The 23727-nt window shown below is 43.8% G+C and overlaps 1 protein-coding gene across 2 annotated transcripts in view; it reads left to right on the forward strand.

Moving 5' to 3' along the window:
• ENTREP2 (endosomal transmembrane epsin interactor 2) overlaps window positions 1–23727 on the forward strand; it is an 848385-nt gene that overhangs the window by 561755 nt on the left and 262903 nt on the right. For both annotated transcript variants that reach the window (XM_056572508.1, XM_056572509.1), the window contains one exon: window positions 5634–5765. In XM_056572508.1, the coding sequence (XP_056428483.1) occupies window positions 5634–5765 (132 nt within the window). The remainder of the gene's footprint in view (window positions 1–5633; window positions 5766–23727) is intronic.

The following is a 23727-nucleotide window of genomic DNA, read 5'->3' on the forward strand; positions in this document are numbered from 1 at the left end:
TTTAGGCGAAAGATATAATTGCACATGTGAATTTCATGATGAATTTTTGCATAAAAAAAACGAACATAGCAAATATGCAAATTTCGCGAACATTGGACAAATATTCATCCATATATTTGCAAAACATCGCAAATTCGAATATGGCCCCTGCCGCACATCACTAGAAAAGAGAACATGTAAATTGTTGCAATAGAATCTATTTTTCTGTCTCTGAACTCAGTGCATATTTAAGAGCAAAATAACATGCCATGTTGGGAAGCTTTTTTCCCTACTGAAGAACGTATTGATTTTTTTTGTGTACCATTTGCTATTACATGAGTTGTTCTCTAGCTAAAGTGTCGTTGCATAGAAGGAACACAGATTTCAAAGTGTGAATCCACAGCCTTTACATTCTTTTCAACACCTGACACTATTTTTAGCATTCCCAGGGGGTCAAAGACCCGGCATTACATATTTAGTCTGTGATGAATAATTCAGACCTGTCTGATCATATGCTATATTGCAAACCCAGGTACTTCTGCAGTGATTTATTCCAGGGACCTGTTTAATATAGATTTCATTTTGTAGAATGTAAAAAGCTGCAAAATACATCCAGAACTTTTTCTACTGTAGTAAGTATAGGCTTTGCATTTTTTTTTATATTATTTATTTATATTAACACAAAAATAACATATCACTGAAAATGTAATTAACTACATGAGGGCAATTCCTATGAATGTGGTGCTTTATTCTCTCCCATATTCTCTCTAATACATATATTTGGTAAATATAGACATTTACCATTTTAACCACATGATATGGGGGGAAGGGCAATGATGCCACATGCACATCTTTTCCATATGATTTCTAAAGCTTTGTTATCATTTGTGTTAAAGGTTCCACCTGGAGCCTCTGTCCCAGATTCTGCCACATTTCTATAGCACTGGTAAAATAATGGACTACTTAGTGAACCCCGATGGACCTTATTATACAACAATGAGCAATGACAATATCCGTCATGTTTGTGCAAGGGAACCTAGAGGCCCTTACTAAAATGTATGGTTTGTTTGTTATTGCTGTGTTGGGACCTATGTATAGCCCTAAAGTTATGCTACCTCATTCCACCCGGGTTTACCTTCAGTAGCTTTTAATAAGGACAATACCATTATCGTGCATCTTTATGGGTGCTTATAGTGTTCTATGCAATAGAGGTAAGGTATAGCTAGTTGTTCTAGCTGGTTAGTAATTTGGATAATGTTAAGGTAGCCATTGCACTTGTTAGAGCACTTGGTTTAGTAATGTTTTATGATTGTTTTTTTTTTCCCAGTACTGTCTCTCTAAGCAGTAAATATAAGTGCTTTTCTTTGTTAAACACCTAGGGGAATTTATCAACCATTTATGTCAAAGCTAAGGCCAATTTTACAACTTTTCACCTTGTTTGCCAAATCAGTGCTTTGTGTAAAGTGTGCATTGCTTTGTAGAAAGCAGTAGCTAAAATCTATGCCAGCTCCTAGCTGGTGTACCTTTCAGTCATAGGTGTAGGGGCAGCCACAGATGTTCAAAATTTATAGAGGTGTGCACATTTTGATAAATCTGGTTATTCTGACACCAGCAGGATTTAACTAAACAACATCTTGTAAAATGCTGCTCTCAGTATATTCACCCCTGACTGTATAGAACTTGCCAGAAAAAAATAAAAGCTGATTGGATGTAAGCTCTTGTCCTGCTCCTGTCAATCATGAGAAGTTGTGATACTAGAGGGGTTCTCCCAGGGCATGAGTCGAGTTGGCCAATGGGAATCCTTGCTTGGGAGCAAGGATTGAGGAAGGTGCTCTGTTATACAGTGGGGATCAAAAGTTTGGGCACCCCAGGTAGAAATTTGTATTAATGTGCATAAAAAAGCCAAGGAAAGATGGAAAAATCTCCAAAAGGCATCAAATTAGAGATTAGACATTCTTATAATATGTCAACAAAAGTTAGATTTTATTTCCATCACAGAAAACAGAAAACAAAAAAATGGCATCTGCAAAAGTTTGGCCACCCTGCAGAATTTATAGCATGCACTGCCCCCTCTGCAAAGCTGAGACCTGCCAGTGTCATGGATTGTTCTCAATCATCATCTGGGAAGACCAGGGGATGTCAATCTCAAAGGTTTTTAATGCCCAGACTCATCTGACCCTGCCCCAACAATCAGAATCATGGGTTCTTCTAAGCAGTTGTCTAGAAATCTTAAACTGAAAATAGTTGACGCCCACAAAGCTGGAGAAGGCTATAAGAAGATTGCAAAACGCTTTCAGATATCAAAATCCTCTGTTCGGAATGTAATTAAGAAATGGCAGTCATCAGGAACAGTGGAAGTTAAAGCAAGATCTGGAAGACCAAGAAAAATATCAGACAGAACAGGTTGCAGGATTGTGAGAAAAACAATTCTAAACCCACGTTTGACTGCAGAATCCCTCCAGAAAGATCTGGCAGACACTGGAGTTGTGGTACACTATTCCACTATAAAGAGATACTTGTACAAATATGGTCTTCATGGAAGAGTCATCAGAAGAAAACCTCTTCCAAGTCCTCACCACAAAAATCAGTGTTTGAACATTGCAAATGAACATATAGACAAGCCTGATGCATTTTGGAAACAACTTCTGTGGACCGATGAAGTTAAAATTGAATTTTTTGTCCGGAATGAGCAAAGGTACATTTGGAGAAGAAGGAGAACAGAATTTAATGAAAAGAACCCCTGTCCAACTGTTAAGCATGGGGGTGGATCAATCATGCTTTGGGGTTGTATTGCAGCCAGTGGCACAGGGAACATCTCATGAGTAGAAGTAAAAATGGATTCAATAAAATTTCAGCAAATTTTGGATGCTAACTTAATGCCATCTGTGAAAAAGCTGAAGTTAAAGAGAGGATGGCTTCTACAAATGGATAATGATCCTAAACACACCTCGAAATCCATGGGGATTACATCAAGAGGCGTAAACTGAAGGTTTTGCCATGGCCTTCAAAATCTCCTGACCTCAACATAATTAAAAATCTATGGATAGACATTAAAAGAGCAGTGCATGACAGACAGCCCAGAAATCTCAAAGAACTGGAAGACTTTTGTAAGGAAAAATGTGCAAAGATACCTCAAACAAGAATTAAAAGACTCTTGGCTGGCTACAAAAAGCGTTTACAAGCTGTGATACTTGCCAAAGGGGGCATTACAAGATATTGACTCTGCAGGGTGCCCAAACTTTTGCTGATGCCTTTTTTTTTTTTTTTTCTGTTATTTTGAAAGTGTAGATGATGGAAATAAAATCTAACTTTTGTTGACATATTATAAAAATGTCTAATCTGTAATGTGATGCCTTTTGGAGATTTTTCCATCTTTTCTTGGCTTCTTTATTCACATTAATACACATTTTTGCCTGGGGTGCCCAAACTTTTCATCCCCACTGTAACAAGAGAGACAAAAACTACTGCTGCTGCCATTCCTGAGAGAAGGGCTGTGCATCATACATGGCCGCACATTGGATTTCCCAAACTCCTGTACCACAACTGCTGGTATGCCTGAGAGAAGGGTTATGCACTATCAATGGTTTAACATTAGGTTTTATAAACCCTTACACCTGAATTACTTACATGCCTATTGGAGCTACATTGTTCCTTTGCCAAGGGATCACTCTGCAGAGTGAGGGATTCCAGGAGAGTCAAGCCCGGACTACACCAGATAGAGGGACTGGTGTTAGTGTTTAACATCTTTAGATTTTCCTAAATTCCTTGCATAAATCACAAAGTGTGTCACATTCTACCCAGATCAATGGTCTTACCAAGATGCCTTGAGTTAAATGCATTGACCTTACCGTGGGTGTGAGAGCATTGCAAGTTGTGATTGTTGGAAGTCTATTGCAACCATTCAAGTCATGTGCCATCTTCTGGGGAAGATTCATGTCACCATTCTTGTCTGCAATACCAAGATTACTACAAGGCCTCTTGTGTGTCTCTTAAATGGACACTGTCAGATACAAAAACCTCTGATATGTTTTAAAACATGCAAAACCAATAGGTTTTACAATATGTGTAGAGTAATGAAAATGAAGCGTGCACTCCCTGGCGGTGTATTTCACTCCTTATAATGCTCAGTGGTGCATGTATACACCTAATGGGTTGGTAAGGGTAAATGCAGTGGCCCTCGGAGAAGTCTCGCTGACACCTGCGGGGTGCATACACTAGAGTGAGGCATCTTAGTATTCACAACAAAAAGAGAAATAAGAAGTGTGCACTCACCGCAGGGAACATCAAGCAGTGCCGGAGTCCGGGTCACAAGCAGCAGGTTACCGAGGACGCATCATGGGGAGCACTCAGAGGCGATGCCGGCCTTTCGCACGATAGAGCGTGCTTTGCACGATAGAGCGTGCTTCTTTCTTCTAAGCACGCTCAATCGTGCGAAAGGCCGGCATCGCCTCTGAGCGCTCCCCGTGATGCGTCCTCGGTAACCTGCTGCTTGTGACCCGGACTCTGGCACTGCTTGACGTTCCCTGCGGTGAGTGCACACTTATTTCTCTTTTTGTTGTGAATACCAATAGGTTTTACAATTGCTTTTATTAGAAAAGTATTTCATACTGAAAAAGTCAGTCAAACAACTGCCCCCCCCCCCCCCCCACCTGCTTGGACACATACTAGTCCTGCTGTGTCCATGCATCATCACCTATGTCATGGACACACTTCCTTGATTGACAGCTGTGAGCGCAGAGCTCAAAGCTGGAGGAAAAATCCTCCCACTGTCAGCTTGTGTCCCGCTACTGTCAGTGAGGACAAGCTGGAAGTTGTAGTTTTGCTAATGCTAATGGAGATGTGAGGTGGAGACCTGCACAGTGAGGCCACACACCCTCCCTTTGAGAGGAATTCAGAATAGTGATCTAAATTAAAAGTCTAATAAAAATAAATAAATAAAGGTGCTAGACACATAAAAATTAGATGTACATGGTCAGGATTAGGTACTGAATGATATATTAAAAAAAAAAATTTTGTTGGATCTGACGGGTACGCTTTAAGCCCCAATTGGTATTACTGGGCCTAAACCTATTGCTACTATTGGTAAGCAAATATGTCTCCCAAACATGTTAAAATGTTTTATGTTTTGTCTTTTTTTTCTTGCTGGTGCTATACCCTTGGTGCTGCTTGGTGCGAAAAAAAACTGTCCCGCATGAAGGGAATGTATTCTATAATGCAGGGTAGGACAAGCAATATAAATTACTTTTTCAAGGTTAAAGGAAAACTCTTGTGTGTTATGTTATTTTGAATATATTATTATTTAAAGAATCCTTAAGGCATGATTTTAAGCCCAGTTGGCCTATAAAGGAATATACTGAAAAAAAAAAAAAAACTTATGGGCTTTGGATTCATTCATCATTCAAAAATTCCATCATGGCAGCCATCACCTTTATGAGTTAATGATTTCAGTGATAACAGCCAAATAATACATTTTTTTTCAATTATTGTGTTATTATTTCTGAAAGTTTTGATGGTAAGAATCTTAAAGAAAACAACACCTGGGTAATCTTATAGTCATCTTTATTCAATTTGACTGCTCCATGATAACTTGACAATAAATGTACTTGCCGTGTCAAGGTCTCAGTACTGAATGCTTTGTTATTTTTTTCTCACAGATAAATATTAACAGTGATGGAGTCTGTGTCTGTTGTGAAATGCAACATCAGACATCTGGGTGTAGTAACCCCGGAGAAACCCTGAAACTCAATCCTTTGCAGGAGTGCAGTGCTGTGCGATTGACACTTAAGGTAAGCCAAACTCCATCCTTGACATGTCTAATACATCAGCTGACACAGAGGTATAGATTAATTTGCAGACACAAATTCCATGTGGAATGAAGTGTTAACTGTGTTAGCAATTTCTGCTAAAATTAAGTGGAAATGCCATTTAGCAAACTAGTAACAAAAAACTTTTCACTATGTTGATAGAGTCTTCAGATACAATCTGGTGGGAAACCTGGCAGAAACTATTTATTTCCCATGCAATACTAGTACTATATAGGGAATAAGGCATTACAAGATACATAGGGAAATCAATGGATGTTTTTGTAATACATGGATATGTAAGGTACTTTATATACACGGATGCATTCTTTATAGTTACTTTCCTGTTTTGGATAATTTATTGTCCTAAATGGGAGACCAGAGCTCAGCATCTCCCCTAAAGGGAAACTGACAGCCGGGTAACCTGCACTAAACCTAATACGCAGGGTTATAGTGGGGGTGAATAGGATTACAACAAGGTATCACTTACAGGAATCTGCAGTGCCATTGGGGAGATAGACCCTTTGTATTTTTCTCCATTGCTAATAGGTAGCTTTGCACAAAGGAGACGGGAATCGGCAAGCTGTGTAAGTTGGGTCCCGCCTCTATTGCACAAAGCTGGGTTGCACTGCAAGAATCTAATGACATTTTCATCAGTGCAATCCTTATAGCAAGCAGGAAGAAAACATCTATTTCCCAAATAAATAGTAAGATTTTTGTGCTTGGTAGCAAAGAATAGTGTAAATCTTTGTGTAACTATAGGTGACATTTACCTACTTTGCTAGGATGACAATGGCTATTAATAGAGATGAGCAAATTCTTTGAAAAATGCGATTCAGCAGATTTGCCCAATTTTCCGGAAAAATTGGGTTCAGTCCAAATATATTTGTGGCGAATCTGTATTGAAAATGGCAATTTCTGGCCTACAGAGAGCCTCACTAGGGATGTAGAACGCTTTACCGTGTGCTGGATTAGTGAAATAATACTGTTATTCAGTACGACATGCAGATTAGAGACATCACTACTAGAATCACTGTCGCAGAGCAGCACAATGACAGAGCCAGGAGGGGGCATTAGTATGAGGAGACCATTTAGTGGATCAATGACACAGCACGGAGGTGGCAGCAGCATGAGGAGACCATATAGTGGCTGAATGACACAGCGTGGAGGTGGCGGCAGCATGAGGAGACCATATAGTGGCTGAATGACCCAGCCTGAAGGTGGCAACAGCCTGATGAGACCATAGGGCCTCACAATTGAAAAGAATAAAGATATTTTTTAACAATTAAATTGAAGATTTCAAATAGATGAACCTGGAAAGTTTCATTTAATGTGCCAGAAGCATGAGGAGACAACATGGCGGTACAGTGACACAGCCTGGAGGTGGCGGAAACATGTGGAGGCCATATAGTGGCTGAATGACACAGCCTGTAGTTGGCAGAGGAGACCATATAGTGGCTGAATGACACAGCGTGGAGTTGGCGGCAGAAAGAGCAGACCATATAGTGGCTGAATGACACAGCGTGGAGTTGGCGGCAGCATGAGGAGACCATATAGTGGCTGAATGACAACCTGTAGTTGGCGGCAGCATGAGGAGACCACATAGGGGCTGAATGACACAGCCTGGAGGTGGAGGAAGCATGAGGAGACCATATAGTTGCCTGGAGGTGGCAGCAGCATGAAGAGAACAAATGGTGGCAGTATGGTGGCATCAGCAGCATCAGGAGTTCTCAAAGTGACCCGGTGACATAGTGGGGAAGTGGGTGGCAATACTAATACCCGGTGACAAAGGTGGGTGAAAAAAAGGAGAACTTGGCATCAGATGTGTGGCATCGGGCGGGTGGCAGGATCAGAATAGTAGCTGAGGCAGGTAAGCAGAGGAAAACATTCTCTTTTGTAAAAATGTTAGTGTGCACAAGTAAGTATTGAGGATATGCATTAAGTAAAATTTAACTTTTAATAATATGCTTAGGATAAAATATATGTACCCCAATTTTTTTTTTAAATCAAATAAAAGTGAAGGTGTGCAAAAAACACCATGTGCCCCCCTACACCACCAAGCATTGATGTGATCCAAAGACCTCTAAAAGGTGGAAGGGAACAAAGTATGGTTCATTTTAGCCGTTGGGGGTAAAAACTTCCCCTGTAAGAACCTACGCTCACATTATTAATTCCCTTCTTGGCAAGTGTTACTCGCCCTAAAAAGGGCGGCCCCACACAGGAACCTCTCCCTATTTCCACCTGCAAACACTGCCATTTCCCAGGGTTTTTAGGTGGAAATAGGGATTGGCTCCTGTGTGGGGCCGCCCTTTTTAAGAGGAGTAACACTTTTTTCCAAAAGGTGGAAGGGAACAACGTGTTTCCCATTGTAGCAGGTGGGGGTAAAAAATTCCCTTGTAAGGCCCTGCTCTCGCCCTATTAATTTCCTTCTTGGCAAGTGTTACTCGCCCTAAAAAGGGTGGTCCCACACAGGAAACTCTCCCTATTTCCACCTGAAAACCCTGTAAAATGGCCGTGTCTGTAGGTGAAAATAGGGAGAGATTCCTGTGTGGGGCCGCCCTTTTTAGGGCGAGTAACACTTGCCAAGAAGGGAATTAATAATGCGAGAGTAGGGCCTTACAACGGACCATACGTTGTTCCCTTCCACCTTTTAGAGGTCTTTGCATCACATCAATACTTTCCATTTGTGCAAGTGACTCAGAGGGACTCCCTGCCTCCATCTCCACTGCATAACATCACGATGTGTCTGGGTCCTCTTCCTCATAACCCTCTAGCTCCTCTAGCTGCTCCTGCTCCTCCTCTCCTGTCAGATGACTAGAAAAATGCCCATCTTGCGAAACCTAAACTGTGTTCCACTGTACCCCTCATTTTCCTCCTACTCCTCCAGTTAAGTCCCCACAGGGCTCATGTGGCCGTGAGATGTAGGCGCCACGTCTCCAGTGTCCTGACCAGCCATAATTTACAACAATTTTTGTAGTAAATGAAGCAATGGAATGACGTTGCTCATTCCGTAATCCTGACGACTGACTAATAATGTGGCTTCCTCAAAGGGTCTGAGCAGTGTCATGTATGAGCTGCCACTGGTTGACATTGAAGTTACACAGGTGAGTCCCCATATCCACTTGGATCATCAAGAAATCGGTGATGGCTTTTCTCTGTTTGTATAGTCGGTCCAACATATGGAGGGTTGAATTCCAACATTTGGAAAAGTCCCAAATCAGACTATGATGGGGGATACAGTTCTGACGCTGCACCTCAAGGAGGGTGTGCTTTGCGGTGTAAGAGTGGCTGAAGTGCATGCAAAGTTTCCTTCCCATTGTTAGGATGTCTTGCAGATGGGGGAAACACTTTAGGAACTGCTTGACAACCAGATTGAACACGTGTGCCATGCAGGGTGCATGTCTAAGGCTTCCTTGTGGCAGCGCAGACAAGATGTTCTTCCCGTTGTTGGTCACCATGGTTCCCATTTCCAGTTTTCTTTATTAATGACTTTTAGCAGTTCCTCCCCTGTGTGATTCCATTCGCCAAGGTAAATCATGTGAAGGACAGCGTGACACCGCCGTGCCCTGCACACATTGTATGCTGGAGGGGCACTGAGACTTGTCTGGGCAGTGGAGGCTGAGGACACGGTGGAGGATGAGGAGGCAGCGTCGCACACTGTCACAGGACCAATGGCCTGAGAGCATGGAGGTGGAAGCGGCGTGACCTGTCCAAGTTGCTGTTGTGGCTGCATAGGAACCACATTTACCCAGCGGGCCGTAAAGGACATGTATTGTCCCTGACTGTAGTTACAGCTCCACACATCGGCGCTGCCCTGCACTTTGGTACATGCCGACAGGCTGCATGACTGTCCCCCTTTTTGTTCCAAAAAATTGTGCAGGGCTGGTGCTGCCTTCTTCACAAAGAAATTATGGCTTGAGACTCTCCACCTCGGCTCGGCACAAGCCATCAGTTCTCTGAAAGGTGCAAAGTTCACCACTTGAAAAGGGAGAGACTGCACACCAGAAACTTGGACAGAAGCACATTCAGCTTCTGCGCCGTTGGATGAGTGGGCACGTACTCTTATCTCTTGGACATGGCTTCGCCGATGGATTGCTGGTGAAATGACTGACTCGAAGTAGGAGGAGCAGGAGCATCTGGAACGACAGAAGATGGGTATGGTAGACAGCTCCCTTTGGCTGAGGTGGTGGAGCATTGGTTGTCTGAAACAAGGAGCAGCATACCACTGGGTGATGCAGCAGGCTGGACCACCACATCGGAGCCACGGTTCTATCAAGGCCGCTTAATGGTTCTGATGCATATGTTGATGCAGGGCCGTGGTGAAAAACTGCCACACTGCTGAGTAGCTGATTTTCCCACCAACAGTCCACACTGATTGACTGCTACTGCCGCCGACTCCAGTAACCCCTGTTTCACTACCTCCCGGGTAGGTAGGCTGCCGCAAAGCAGGCGGTCTAATCCAGGCACCTTTGGCTCCAGATTTTTCACTTCTGCCACCATGCTGACTGCCAACCATGCTACCACCTTGCTGGTTCAGCTGCTTTCTCACGGGCAACCTGCAACCCGCTTGAATCCACAGCATAAGATACTTCCGTGGGGGAGGGCACAACATAGGAAAGAGGCAATAGACATGGACTGCTCCCAGGTCAAGCCAACTGAGGGTTGTGTCTGAGGAACCCACTGACTGTTGACTGGTGGTGTCAAATGTCACTTGTAATGAAGTGGATGACCGTGTTAACCAATCGATGACTGCAGATGGGTTGCTGGTCGAGACATGACCGCTAGCTGATACCGGGAGCTCAGGCCTCTCTCTGCGACTCCTGCTGCCACTTGCCCCTAATCTGCTCAGACCTCTGCCTGATGAATTAAGGCCTCTGCCACTCCTCTGTGCACGTCCTGGCACTTCTCTGCCTGACATACTGAGTGCGTATACGAGGGAAGTACAATACGCTCCACTATTCTTAAAACAGTATTTGTGTACAACACCAGCAGGTGTGTACTTTTGGCTGGCCTTTCACAGTATCTAGGCCCTAAAGTTTTTAACAGGAACAAAATGGTACACCACTTAGATATACTTATGTGGTATGCATTTATGAGGGGAGGACAATGCGCTTCAGTATGCTTAAAGCAGTATTTGTCTACAATACCCGCAAGTGTGTACTTTTGTCTGGCCTTTCACAGTATCTGGGCCCTAAAGACTTTAACAGGAACAAAATGGCACACCACTTAGATGTACGTATTGTGTATGCACTTATGAGGGAAGGACAATGCGCTACAGTACACTTAACCTCTTAAGGACTCAGGGCGTACCTGTACGCCCTGAGTCCGCTCCCTTTCTATAACATGGTGCCACGGCGTGGCCCCACGTCATAACGGGTCAGGCCTGGCCTCTAACAACGGCCGGGACCCGTGGCTAATAGCGTGCGGCACTGATCGCGGTGCCGTGCACTATTAACCCTTTAGATGCGGTGTTCAAAGTAAAAGTAAAGTACCCCCAGCTAGGTCAATCGGCTGTTCAAGACCACAGCGGCAAAATCGTGGTGACTCGAACAGCTAGAGTACACAAGAAGGGCCCCTACCTTCCTCCTGTGTGTCCGATTGCCGAATGACTGCTCCGTGCCTGAGATCCAGGCATGAGCAGTCAAGCGGCAGAATCATTGATCAATGTCATCCTATGGGATAACAATGATCAATGTAAATCATTGATCAATGTTATCCTATGGGATAACAATGATGAAGATGTGGGTGGCCACAGTTTAGAGAGCTATGCGCAGTGATCTGCAAACTGTGGCTTTCCAGATGTTTCAAAACTACAACTCCCAGCATGCCCAGACAGCAAACGGCTGTCTGGACATGCTGGCAGTTGTAGTTTTGCAACAGCTGGAGGTCAACAATTTAGAGACCATTGCCCTAAGGGTATGGCCACACATCGCAGAAATGCTAAATCATTTAGATTTTCCACTGAACATTTTGGTGCAAGAAGACGCTGAAAAGAAATGTTCCCCTGACAGCTGCCAAGGTGAGCAGGTAGAGAGGCTGTAGAGAATTGTTCCCCTGCTCTGAGAGCTGCAGGGAGGGAGGCTGTAGAGAACTGTTCCCCTTCTGAGAGCTGCAGGGAGGGAGGCTGTAGAGAATTGTCCCCCTGCTCTGACAGCAAGGTTGCAAAATAGTGAGCAGAGCAGACTGCACCCCCCCCCCCCAACAACCAATAGTATGGGGTGGGTGTGCGAATCTTAGCCAATCAGAGTGGTTTTGCTGACTCAGCATTTATCATCAGCTACTTGGGAACAGTTTTCTTCAGGGAACAGTTTTCTTCAGTACCCCCCAACAACCAATAGTATGGGGTGGGTGTGTACATTTTAGCCAATCAGAATGACTTTGCTGACTCAGCATTTATCATCAGCTACTTGGGAACAGTTCTCTTCAAAGAACAGTTTTCTTCAGTACACTGGTTCCTCTGCACAGCGTCAGAGACGTTACTCCTCATCTCCTGCCGCCGCAGCAGGTGGCTGTTCTAAAGTGGCCGTGGCAGGGCTGCTAAACTTAAACAAGCAGCCGGCACAGCGGCTGCAGAGAATGAGGAGTGACGTCCCTGACATCGTGCAGAGGAGCTGACAGGGGACGCCACTTGTCATACCTTACTATCCACTTAGACCTGAGGAAGGAGGGAGCCCCTCCTAAACGCGTAGTCCTTATGTATTACCACTTTTTTATGATCTCAATAGAAAGTTTGATATGAAGCTACCCTCGACTCCCGTGTCATCAAGCCGCCGTGTAGCGCTCTCAGTGCTGAAGTCGGTTTTCCACTTGAAGTTTAAGGGAACCCCTCCCAGGATTCCCTTCCTCCACATCTTTATCCCTGCTTACTATCCACATAGCCTGTTGTGTTACCTAGCCTGCCGGAGCGCGGCCAGGTAAGGAAAGATGGCAAACAGAAAAAGCAGTGGGAGAGGGGAGAACAATGAGCACGGGAGGATTATGAGCGGGGGGGGGGAGATGAGCAGGGGGTAGGATTGTGAGGCAGCGGAGGGGATGATAAGGCAGAGGGGGTAATGATGAGCAGAGGGGATAAGGAGCAATGGGGGTAATGATGAGCGGGGGGATGGGGGATTATGATCAGGGTGGGAATGATGAGTCAGAGGGGGGTAATGTTGAGCAGAGGGTAAATTAGGGGGAGGAATGATGTGGCACGGGGAAGGGGGGGCAAATTGAGGAGCAGGGGGAATCAAAGTTGGGGGGATGATGAGGCATATAGTTCAGAGCTTCAAAGTCATTTATTTTACTTTTTTTTTTCCTCAAATTTTCCTGTGAGTCTGAGAGTGCGTGTTCTATGACGATAAATACGGTATATTGTCTGTTAACGTTTTTTTTTTTACTGCTTTATGACAACATACTGTTGAAACTAATATAATAGATAACCTGCTCTAAAGAGCAGAACTGCAAACAATGTCAACTGTAACCCAATATTTCAGGCACTATTTCCATGTAGTTGCCAGTTGTGAGATCTCCTTTGTCTAACACGGCAGAGTTACAGCATGTTAATCACATTGCTGACATCTACATGGACTCGAGGCCTATAACTCTTGGATCTGTTTATAGGATGAAAGATACCACATGGACTGCTGTTCAACAGCTGTAACACATTTGTATTATTAATGGATGTGTAATAGTAGCTAATCTTATCTTTAAAATGACAGACAATATATTCTACATAACAATTGGGACTTTGGGAATGGAAAACTACATGTAGTGAATTATATGATAATCTTTTAAATGTAACTTTTGTACTTTTTACTGGTAACGCAATAAGTAACAAACATATTTTTTGTGTATACTATGTTCCATTTACCAGGGGAAATCACATTTTATTTAAGATATATAAAGATAAATAGAGATATTGTCAGATGATTTGTAGCATTGGGGACCAAACAGAAGATTGCAATCTACTGTATAGAAAGTCCCCAGAGCAGGGACCTGTACGCCTTTATATTAAGCCACTAGGTTTTCATTCAGGCTTTTACACAAAGTAGTGATAAATACAAATAATATATTACAGCTTTTGTTTCACACTGGTCCTTTTCAATACAAAATTGGCTTGTGCAAGAAAGTAGCCCTCAGGATCCCTCTGCCTTGTACTAAATATCCTTCATTCTCTCTGGTCTTTAAGTGAGTTTTTTTTCTGGTCTTTCTGGTCTTTAAGTGATTGCCTGTAAGTTCAATGGGTAAATGTCACTATAGGGCAGTGTTTCCCAACCTGTGGCTTTCCAGATGAAGACTGTTCAGGCAAGATGTGAACTGTAGTTTTGCCCAGCTGAGGAGCCAGAGATTATGGACCACAGTTCTAGGAAATGTATTGGTAAGTGACAATCTGGCAATGAAGAACTAAAGTTGACCATGAACATTATATAGAAGTAAGTTGATGGTTGAACAATTGTTGACAAATGATTGTCTGGTGAACTACCCTTTGACAGATACCGACATGCACATTTAAGTCTACAGTACTTTTCCCGATACAATTCTCCAGACTGGCCGCACTGGATCAATGACACCAGGAAAAGGAAGAACAATTTTTCTTGGAATGTTCTAGGAACAATCTGAGAAAATTATTTTTTGAAAGATTGTTTGCAGATAAAGATCTTTCCTGAACAAAAGATCTTGTGTCCCATTTTTGGAAAAAAGATTTCAAACACAGCTGACTTCTTTCTTAACAATGACAGGCTATAATTGGTTGGCTAAAACAATCATTCATTGCAAATTTAATCAGCTGAATTGTTGTTTTCGGTGAAATCATAAGGACATAATCTTAAGGACTCAGCCCATTTTGGCCTTAAGGACGCAGAAAATTTTATTTTTACGTTTTCATTTTTTCCTCCTCGCCTTCAAAAAATCATAACTCTTTTATATTTTCATCCACAGACTAGTATGAGGGCTTGTTTTTTGTGCGACCAATTGTCCGTTGTGATGCCATCACTCACTTAAAATACCATAAAATGTATGGCGCAACCCAAAAAATACTATTTGTGTGAGGAAATTAAAAAGAAAACCGCAATTTTGCTAATTTTGGAAGGTTTCGTTTTCACGCCGTAAAACTGACATGTGTTCTTTATTGTTTGGGTCAATACGATTAAAATAATACCCGTGATAACATCCTTTTCTATTACTGTTGCGCTTAAAAAAAAATCACAAACTTTTTAACCAAATGAGTACGTTTAAGATCCCCCTATTTTGAAGACCTATAACTTTTTCATTTTTCCGTATAAGCAGTGGTATGAGGGCTCATTTTTTGCACCCTGATCTGTACTTTTTATTGATACCATATTTGCTTATATAAAACTTTTAATACATTTTTTCAAAATTTTTTTGGGAATAAAATGTTATAAAAAAGCAGCTATTTTGGACTTTTTTTTTTACGTTCACGCCGTTCACCGTACGGTATCTAACATTTTATTTTAATCGTTCAGATATTCAGGCACGCGGCGATACCAAATATGTATATAAAATATTTTTTTGACACTTTTTGGGGGTGAAATAGGGAAAATGGGTCAATTTACGTTTTTATAGGGGTAGGGGGTTTTTCACATTTTTTTAACTCAATTTTTTTACTTTTTTTACTTTTATTTTTACACTTTAATAGTCCCCATAAGGGACTATTTATAGCAATCACTCAATTGCTAATCCTGTTCAGTGCTATGTATAGGACATAGCACTGATCAGGGTTATTGGTCATCTTCTGCTCTGGTCTGCGCGACGGCAGATAAGAGCAGAAGACTCCCGGAAGACAGCGGAGGCAGGTGAGGGGACCTCCGGCTGCCGTGCAGGATGATCGGATCGCCGCGGTAGCGCTGTGGGCGATCCGATCACCCAATTAAGTGACCGCGATCCTGCAGATGCCATGATCGGTATTAATCAAGGCATCTGAGGGGTTTATGCCTGGACATCTGCGGGATCGCGGGTGTCCGCCATTACCGGCAGGTCCCTGGCTGCGACCAACAGCCGGGACCTGCCGCGCATGATCCGGGCATCGCTCCGATGCTTGCGGTTATGCTTAGGACGTAAATGTACGTCCTGCGTCGTTAAGGAGTTAAAGGGGTACTCCAACATCAGGTAAAAAAAAATGGGGAAAATACTTCAGATGCATTTAGCATTGCTTTCCTTGCTGCCGAGTTTTAAAACCACCATAAATTCATTTGTTATGTGAATATGTGACTCCTTTATACCAATAGTGCTTTTTAATCCAGTACTTCCTGGTTGAGTAACCACTCTATATTACCATTCCCAAAATACATTGCTTTCCCTTGGCTCTTCATCACAGTTCTCTTAGGCTGGGTTCTCATATATTAGGCGTCAGGCATAGTTTCCATCCAGCGTTCACCGGAGGGAAACTGATGCTAGAACTGATCACATTTATTTGAATGGGACAGTTCACAATCATCCAGTGTCTCAATTTTGACAGTGGATGGTTGGACACGCCGGAGGCCCCCTGACTTGCTGCATTCCCCTGTCCGCCATGCAAAAACAAAGGATGCCAGAAGCCATACAACTGATGACAACTTGTCATCAGTTGTGGCATCAGTTGCGCCGAGATCTAGGCTGAGTTAATCAATGCCGGATGCCGGACATATGTGAACCCAGCCTAACCCTGACCACTCCCTTCATCTGGAGAAAATAAAGTTCTGTATCCAGCAGTGTCATTCCTTTTTCACCAAAAGAATTGTAAAATAGAATAGAATTGTAGAATAGACTGTCTGAATAACTGGATCTGGATTCCACCAGAAAAATAATCATACTTGGCAGAATCTGCTCGGTAAAGCCCAATAGTCAATGGGACTTTTCTTTCCTATGCTTTTTTCCGCAATAAAATTCCATATTAAATAAGTACTAAATCTTGACTGTGCTGATCTGCTGGCAGAATTTAGCGTCTAAATTCTTTGCTGATTTCCATAGTGTTGGTGGGCCCTTAGATGATTTCTTAGAGAAAACACAACACAAAAGTTTTAATGTTTTATTTAATGTTTACAAGTTTTGTTTTATATGTAATTTAGACTGATTGTCACTAAAGATCCGCAGGAATATTTTTTGTAGTATGGCCAGAATGATTTGTGCCTTATACTTTTTTACATTAGTCTAGATCAACAGAGGAAACAACATTCTAAAGTTAGAACAATAGTCATAGCAGTCGGCACAACCAGAACATAGACTCCTTAAAGGGGTACTCCAGTGGAAAGCAATTCTTTTTTATTTTTTTTTAAATCAACTGGTTCCCGAAAAGATTTGTAAATTACTTCTATTTAAAGCTTCTAATCCTTCCAGCACTTATCAGATGCTGTATGCTCCACAAGAAGTTCTTTTCTTTTTGAATTTCTTTTCTGTCTGACCACAGTGCTCTCTGCTGACATCTCTGTCCATTTCAGGAACTGTCCAGAGCAGGAGAAAATTCCCATAGCAAACCTATCCTGCTCTGGACAGTTCCTGGAGGTGTCAGCAGAGAGCACTGTGGTCAGACAGAAAATAAATTCAAAAAGAAAAGGACTTCCTGTGGAACATACAGCAGCTGAGAAGGACTGGAAGGATTAAGATTTTTTTATAGGAGTAATTTACAAATCTGTTTAACTTTCTGCCACCAGTTGATTAAAAAAAAGTGTTTTCCACTGGAGTACCCCTTTAAGTATGTGGCTCCCAGGGATACCATCCGGAGGCTCAGAGGCACAAGTGGGGTGTTCAATCCTGAACACAATGAGTTAATAAATCAGTTGTAGATAGAATATGAAAATAGGAGGCACTCATTGCGTCATGTGCTCAATGTAGGTTTATTAATCTTTGTGCAGTAAAACGCAGCAGGGCCAACAATGGACGTCACTAGCGGAGCTGTGTGTCCATTGTTGGCCCTGCAGTGTTTTACTGCAGAAATATTAATAAACCTACATTGAGCAAATGACGCGGTGAGTGCCTCCTATTTTCATATTCTATCTACAACTGATTCATTGACATTCTAATATTATCTTACTCCATGTCTTTTTTTTTTATTTTTTATTTTTAACTATACCAACTATGTAACTTCTGTATTGTAATATCATTCGTCTTTACTAAACATTAATCCCTTTTTGTAATACCCTCTGGCTACCGAAAATATGTCACTCTCCATCATTGGGCTATCATCTTCTTGTTGTGGACAATGCTTCATCTTATGATGTAATTTGTCTTTATAAGCTCTGACTCCTCCATATAACGTCTACCACTGATAAACAGTTAATCCTCTTTACTAGAGATGAGCGAACTTACAGTAAATTCGATTCGTCACCAACCTCTCGGCTCGGCAGTTGATGACTTATCCTGCGTAAATTAGTTCAGCCTTCAGGTGCTCCGGTGGGCTGGAAAAGGTGGATACATTCCTAGGAAAGAGTCTCCTAGGACTGTATCCACCTTTTCCAGCCCACCGGAGCACCTGAAAGCTGAACTAATTTATGCAGGAAAAGTCATCAACTGCCGAGCCGAGAAGTTTGTGACGAATCAAATTTACTGTAAGTTCGCTCATCTCTAATCTTTACCATTAGAGAAAAGCGTGTAAAGTTTGAGTGAACATTCAATTGACTTGCAATTGTTTTTTATTGTATAGTTTAGATTTTTTTTTTTTTTTTTTTACAAGGATAGGCTCTATATACAGTAAGTCATGAGGAATGTTATAACCTCAGTTTTTCACTTATTAAAAAACCCACTTTTGTCTATCACAAGGTTGATATCAATAGTGTTGGTCAACAGGTTTTTATTGTTCCCTTTGCCAACAAGCTTGTTCATAAAAGATAAAGACTTGTTTATTCAGTATGATCTCTCAAGGGCATTTCTTTCGGCGAGAGCAGAATCTAATATCGTGAACTTGCTTGACCAGAATATTTGTGTATGTGGCTTCTGTAACCAAGGTTTGAACACCTGTCCCCGGAAGCAATGAGAAGATACATTTTGGCCAGTGCTTCATTGTTTCTACCTTTCCCAATTAGAACGACAGCTCTGCCACCCAGAATATGATGAGTGATGATTCCTCTTCCATGTAATGTAACTAAGTGGAGAAGTATAGCAATAGATTATCTGCAAAACAATAAAGAGAGTCTCCTATAATAGTTTATTTTATTTTATTTCAGATCATTCACATGCATAAAAGGAATATATTAGAAAAACATTGTATTTCCTCCACAGTACATACACACAGTAGGGGAGATTCATCAAAACCTGTGCAGAGAAACAATCAACCAGTTGCCCATAGCAGCCAACCAAATCAGCTCTTTCATTTTTATCTGGAAAATAAAAAAAAGATATCTGATTGGTTGCTAGGGGCAACTGCTCTACTTTTCCTCGGCGCAGGTCTTGATAAATCTTACCCACTGTGTATATATAGCCCCTACACCAGGGCTCAAGTCATGCAGGAACGTGTGGGAACTTAGTTCCTGCACTTTTTCCACAGTTTAAACACCGTTCCCATTATTAAGAGTCCTGCGCGACCAGCCATTGAGTGAAAGAGTTCCCACACTTTTTTCCCCAGGACTTGACACCTGCCCTACACACTATATAAACATAGTGTGGGAGATTCATCAAAACTTGTGCACAGGAAAAGTCAACCAGTTGTCAATAGAAACCAATCAGGTTGCTTCTTTCATTTTTGAAAAGGCTTTTGAAAATGAGAGAAGCAATTTGATTGGATTCTATGGACAACTGGTCAACTTTTCCTTAGCACAGGTCTTGATGAATTTCCCCCAGTGTGTATATATATATATATATATATATATATATACAGCGACAGGAGAATACAGCAGCACACTGCTAGCACAAAGATATAAATGAAACATGAGTGTATAGATAAAACATGAGTATATAGATAGAACATGAAACACTATACAGCTGTAATGCAATAAATGAAGATATAAAACTATGAAAATATGAGGTACTTAGCTTGCAAATTTGGCGCCAAATAGCGTGGACCGTCCCACCACAGTAAGGTGACCTCATTCTGGGACGGACCCTACACTGTGTATATGCCTCTGTGTGAAAAGTACAGCAGGCATTGCAAGGTCTGAAACATCCAAGGCACCTTATATACACCTAATAGAGGTGGGTGGGGTGCAGGAGCCAACATGGAGGTAGCCACTCCCCCGTATGTGTAATACAAGCAAAGGATAAATTGGCCAGCACTATTGATCCAAACTATTGTAAAAACCTGGCTTGCAGGTGCAAGCTACTGGGCAAAATATACAGCAACAGGAGAATACAGCAGCACACTGCTAGCACAAAGATATAGATGAAACATGTATAGCTTTTCATGTTCTATGTATATACTGTTTTATCTATATACTCATGTTTCATCTATATCTTTGTGCTAACAGTGTGCTGCTGTATTCTCCTATTGCTGTATATTTAGCCCAGCAGCTTGCACCTGCAAGCCAGGTTTTTACAATAGTTTGGATCAATAGTGCTGGCCAATTTATCCTTTGGTTACATATATATATATATATATATATATATATATATATATATAAACACCCTTAATTTTATTCACCAAAACGACAATTGCTATTAGTGTATGAATTAGGGGGTCACCGAAAAAACACTAAGACTTAACTTTTATTATAGTTCGGCCATCGGCCATCAAGACTCCATCCAGGACTCGTATACAGCCCCCAAATCGTCCCCTGATGAACGGGGTGGGCGTGAAACACGTTCCTTTTCAGCACTCATCTCACTATCGGCTCCATTGGGGGACACAGACCTTGGGTATATGCTGTTGTTGCTAGGAGACTTGACACTAAGGAAACCAAAAAAGTCGGATTTACCCACCTACAGAGCCTGAGGGAATCAGTTTAAGCTTAGAGTCTGCAGGAGATGGACACTGGTCCGGGGTTCTCCCCAGACCTGGTCCAACCTTTTTTTATTTTTCTAGATTAGGGACGTTTAGTTTCTTATTTCCTTTTATTTTCCTGTTTTCAGGTGGGGACTAAGGAACATAGCGTTCACTGTTTCCCCATTTGCGATTGAGGGGGCACAGACATGGTGGATGTACTGTCAACCCCCTCTCGCCAGCGGTCAGCGCCTGGGGTTGTACCTCATGGGTAAGCGCCTTTGGTAAGCGCCTTGATGAGATCATCTCGGAAGCCACGGGAGGGAAGAGTTCTTTATTACCTCAAAATAAGGCCTGCAGTACTACTTCCCGCAGTAAGTCTACCTCCTTTCGGTCCATTCGGACCTTTGGGGTCATGAAGGGGGCCTGGCAGGCGCCTTCTCGGGACAAAAAGGCTCCCTTCTTCAAGGCTCCCTTCATCCTGGAAATCGGATAACCGTTCAGGCCGCTTCGCGGCCAAGGCGGGCACCCACAAACTCACCTCTGCCTGAAGGGACGCCCCCACCTGCGGATTTTTCTCGGGTGGGAGGTCGTCTGTTGTTCTTCCGGGATGTCTGGACCACGCATGTGCAGGACTCCTGGGTCAGAGATGTGGTATCCAACGGTTACCGGATAGAGTTTGCCTCTCTTCCAAAGGATCGCTTTTTCCTTTCCCAAGCTCCACGGTCTCCCTCTCTGGCAAAGGCCTTTCAGGGTGCGCTTCAGTCCCTCCTCTTTCAGGGAAGGGGGTCATTGCCCCGGTTCCTCCCAAGGAACGTTTTCAAGGTTTTTATTCCAACCTCTTTGTAGTTGCCAAGAAAGGGGGTTCAGTACGCTTCATCTTAGATCTAAAGCTCCTCATCCGGCATCTCCTTCTGCGCCACTTCCGCATGTAGTCTCTCCATTCGGTTGTGGAGATCATGGATCAGGGTGAGTTTCTTTCCTCAGTGGACATCAGGGACGCCTACCTCCATGTTCTGATTTTTCCGGGACACCAGCGGTTCCTCCGCTTGGCTGTTCCGGAGGGACATTTCCAGTTTGTGGCTCTCCCCTTCAGCTTGGCCACAGCTCTGAGGGTATTCACCAAGATCCTTGCGCCAGTGATCGGCCTGCTACAGACGAGGGGGGTCTCAGTGATTCCTTACTTGGACGACCTTCTGATCAAGGCTTCGTCCAGAGACCAGAAACTAGAGAGTCTCACCCTCACTCTTCAGGCTCTGTCTCGCTTTGGTGGGTTGGTCAATCAGGACAACTCCAACCTATCCCCCATTCAATCCTTGGTTTTTCTGGGACTTCAGTTCGACACCCTGTCCGCCTGGGTGCACCTCCCGCCGGACAAACGGGTGACCCTTCTGTCGGGGGTTCGTATACTCAGAAACACCTCCCCGGTGTCCATTCGCTTTTGCATGGAAGTCCTGGGTCGGATGGTGGCGGCCATGGAGGCCGTTCCTTTTGCTCAGTTTCATTTTCGACCCCTTCAACTCACGATTCTATCCCGGTGGGACAGGTCTCCCTTGTCCCTCGATCGCAAGATTGTACTTCCTCGGACATCTCGCCACTGCCTTCTTTGGTGGCCCCGCTCCCCCCTACTTCTTCAGGGGCGCTCCTTCCTGCCCCTCCATTGGCTAGTGGTCATGACAGATGCCAACCTTTCGGGTTGGGGGGTGTTTTCCGAGACGTACAGTCGAGGGCCTTTGGTCTCCCAGAGAGACACTCTTCCCGATCAACATCGTGGAGGGCAATCTACCTTTGCATGTTACATTGGGAGATCCTTCTCCAGGGCTGCCCAGTTCGGGTCCAGTCGGACAACTCCACTGCGTGGCGTACATCAATCGCCAGGGCGGCACTCGCAGCTTGGTGGCGATGGCCGAGGTTTCCAAGATTCTTCTCTGGGCGGAGCTCAGGGTTCTGGCCATCTCGGCAATTCACATCCCAGGTGTAAAAAATTGGGAAGTGGACTTCCTAAGCCGGTCCTCTCCCAACCCCGGCGAGTGGTCCCTTCATCCGGGGGTATTTGCAGAGATCTGCGACCTCTGGGGAACTCCAGATGTGGACCTCTTTGTATTCCGCCACAACCAGAAGGTTCCCCTCTTTGCGTCGAAGTCGCGGGACCCCCGTGCTCTGGCAGCGGATGCACTGGAGATTCCTTGGTCAGGGTTCGCCCTACCTTATCTGTTCCCTCCTCTTCCTCTCCTTCCCAGGGTCCTGAGGAAGCTCAAAGCGGAGGGCATTCCCGCCATTCTCGTGGCTCCAGATTGGCCGCGGAGGGCGTGGTACGCCGACGTCGTCCGGCTCCTGGACGATGTTCCGCTGCGCCTTCCACTTCATCCAGGCCTCCTCTCTCAGGGTCCCCTATGCCACCCCAATTTACCGTTGCTGCATTTGACGGCGTGGCGGTTGAGACCACGGTACTAAGGATTCATGGCTTCTCAACACAGGTGATTCGCACCATGCTCAAGGCACGCAAGCCCTCTTCCGCGAAGATATAACACCGTACCTGGCGGTCTTATTTTCGTTGGTGTGAATCTCAATCTTTTTCTCCAGTCGTGTTCTCCCTCCCCGACTCCTTGCATTTTTGCAGTCCATGCTGGAACAGCAATTAGCTCTCAGCTCTTAAGGGGTCAAGTTTCGGCCCTTTCCATTCTTTTCCAACGCCCTCTTGCATCTGATTCTCATGTTCGGACCTTCCTTCAAGGAGTGACCCACGCGGCTCCTCCTTACAGGTCTCCTACAGCTCCTTGGGATCTGAATTTGGTCCTTGGCGCCCTACAGGGCGCGCCCTGGCTCTCCATAACAGGGCTTCTGCCTCTCAAGTCTGTAAGGCGGCTACCTTGTCGTCCTTGCACACTTTTACTAAATTCTGCGAGGTTCATACCTTTGCATCCGCTGATGCTAGTCTGGGCCGTAAGGTGTTGCTGGCGGCGGTGTCCAAGCCTGCCCCTTGATTGTTTTCTGTGCCCACCCTAGGGACGGCTTTGGTAGGTCCCAAGGTCTGTGTCCCCCAATGGAGCCGATAGAGAAAAAGGGATTTTTGTCTTACCGTAAAATCCTTTTCTCGGAGGAGCCATTGGGGGACACAGCTCCCAC

Source organism: Hyla sarda, chromosome 4 (assembly GCF_029499605.1).
Source record: "Hyla sarda isolate aHylSar1 chromosome 4, aHylSar1.hap1, whole genome shotgun sequence".
NCBI lineage: Eukaryota > Metazoa > Chordata > Amphibia > Anura > Hylidae > Hyla > Hyla sarda.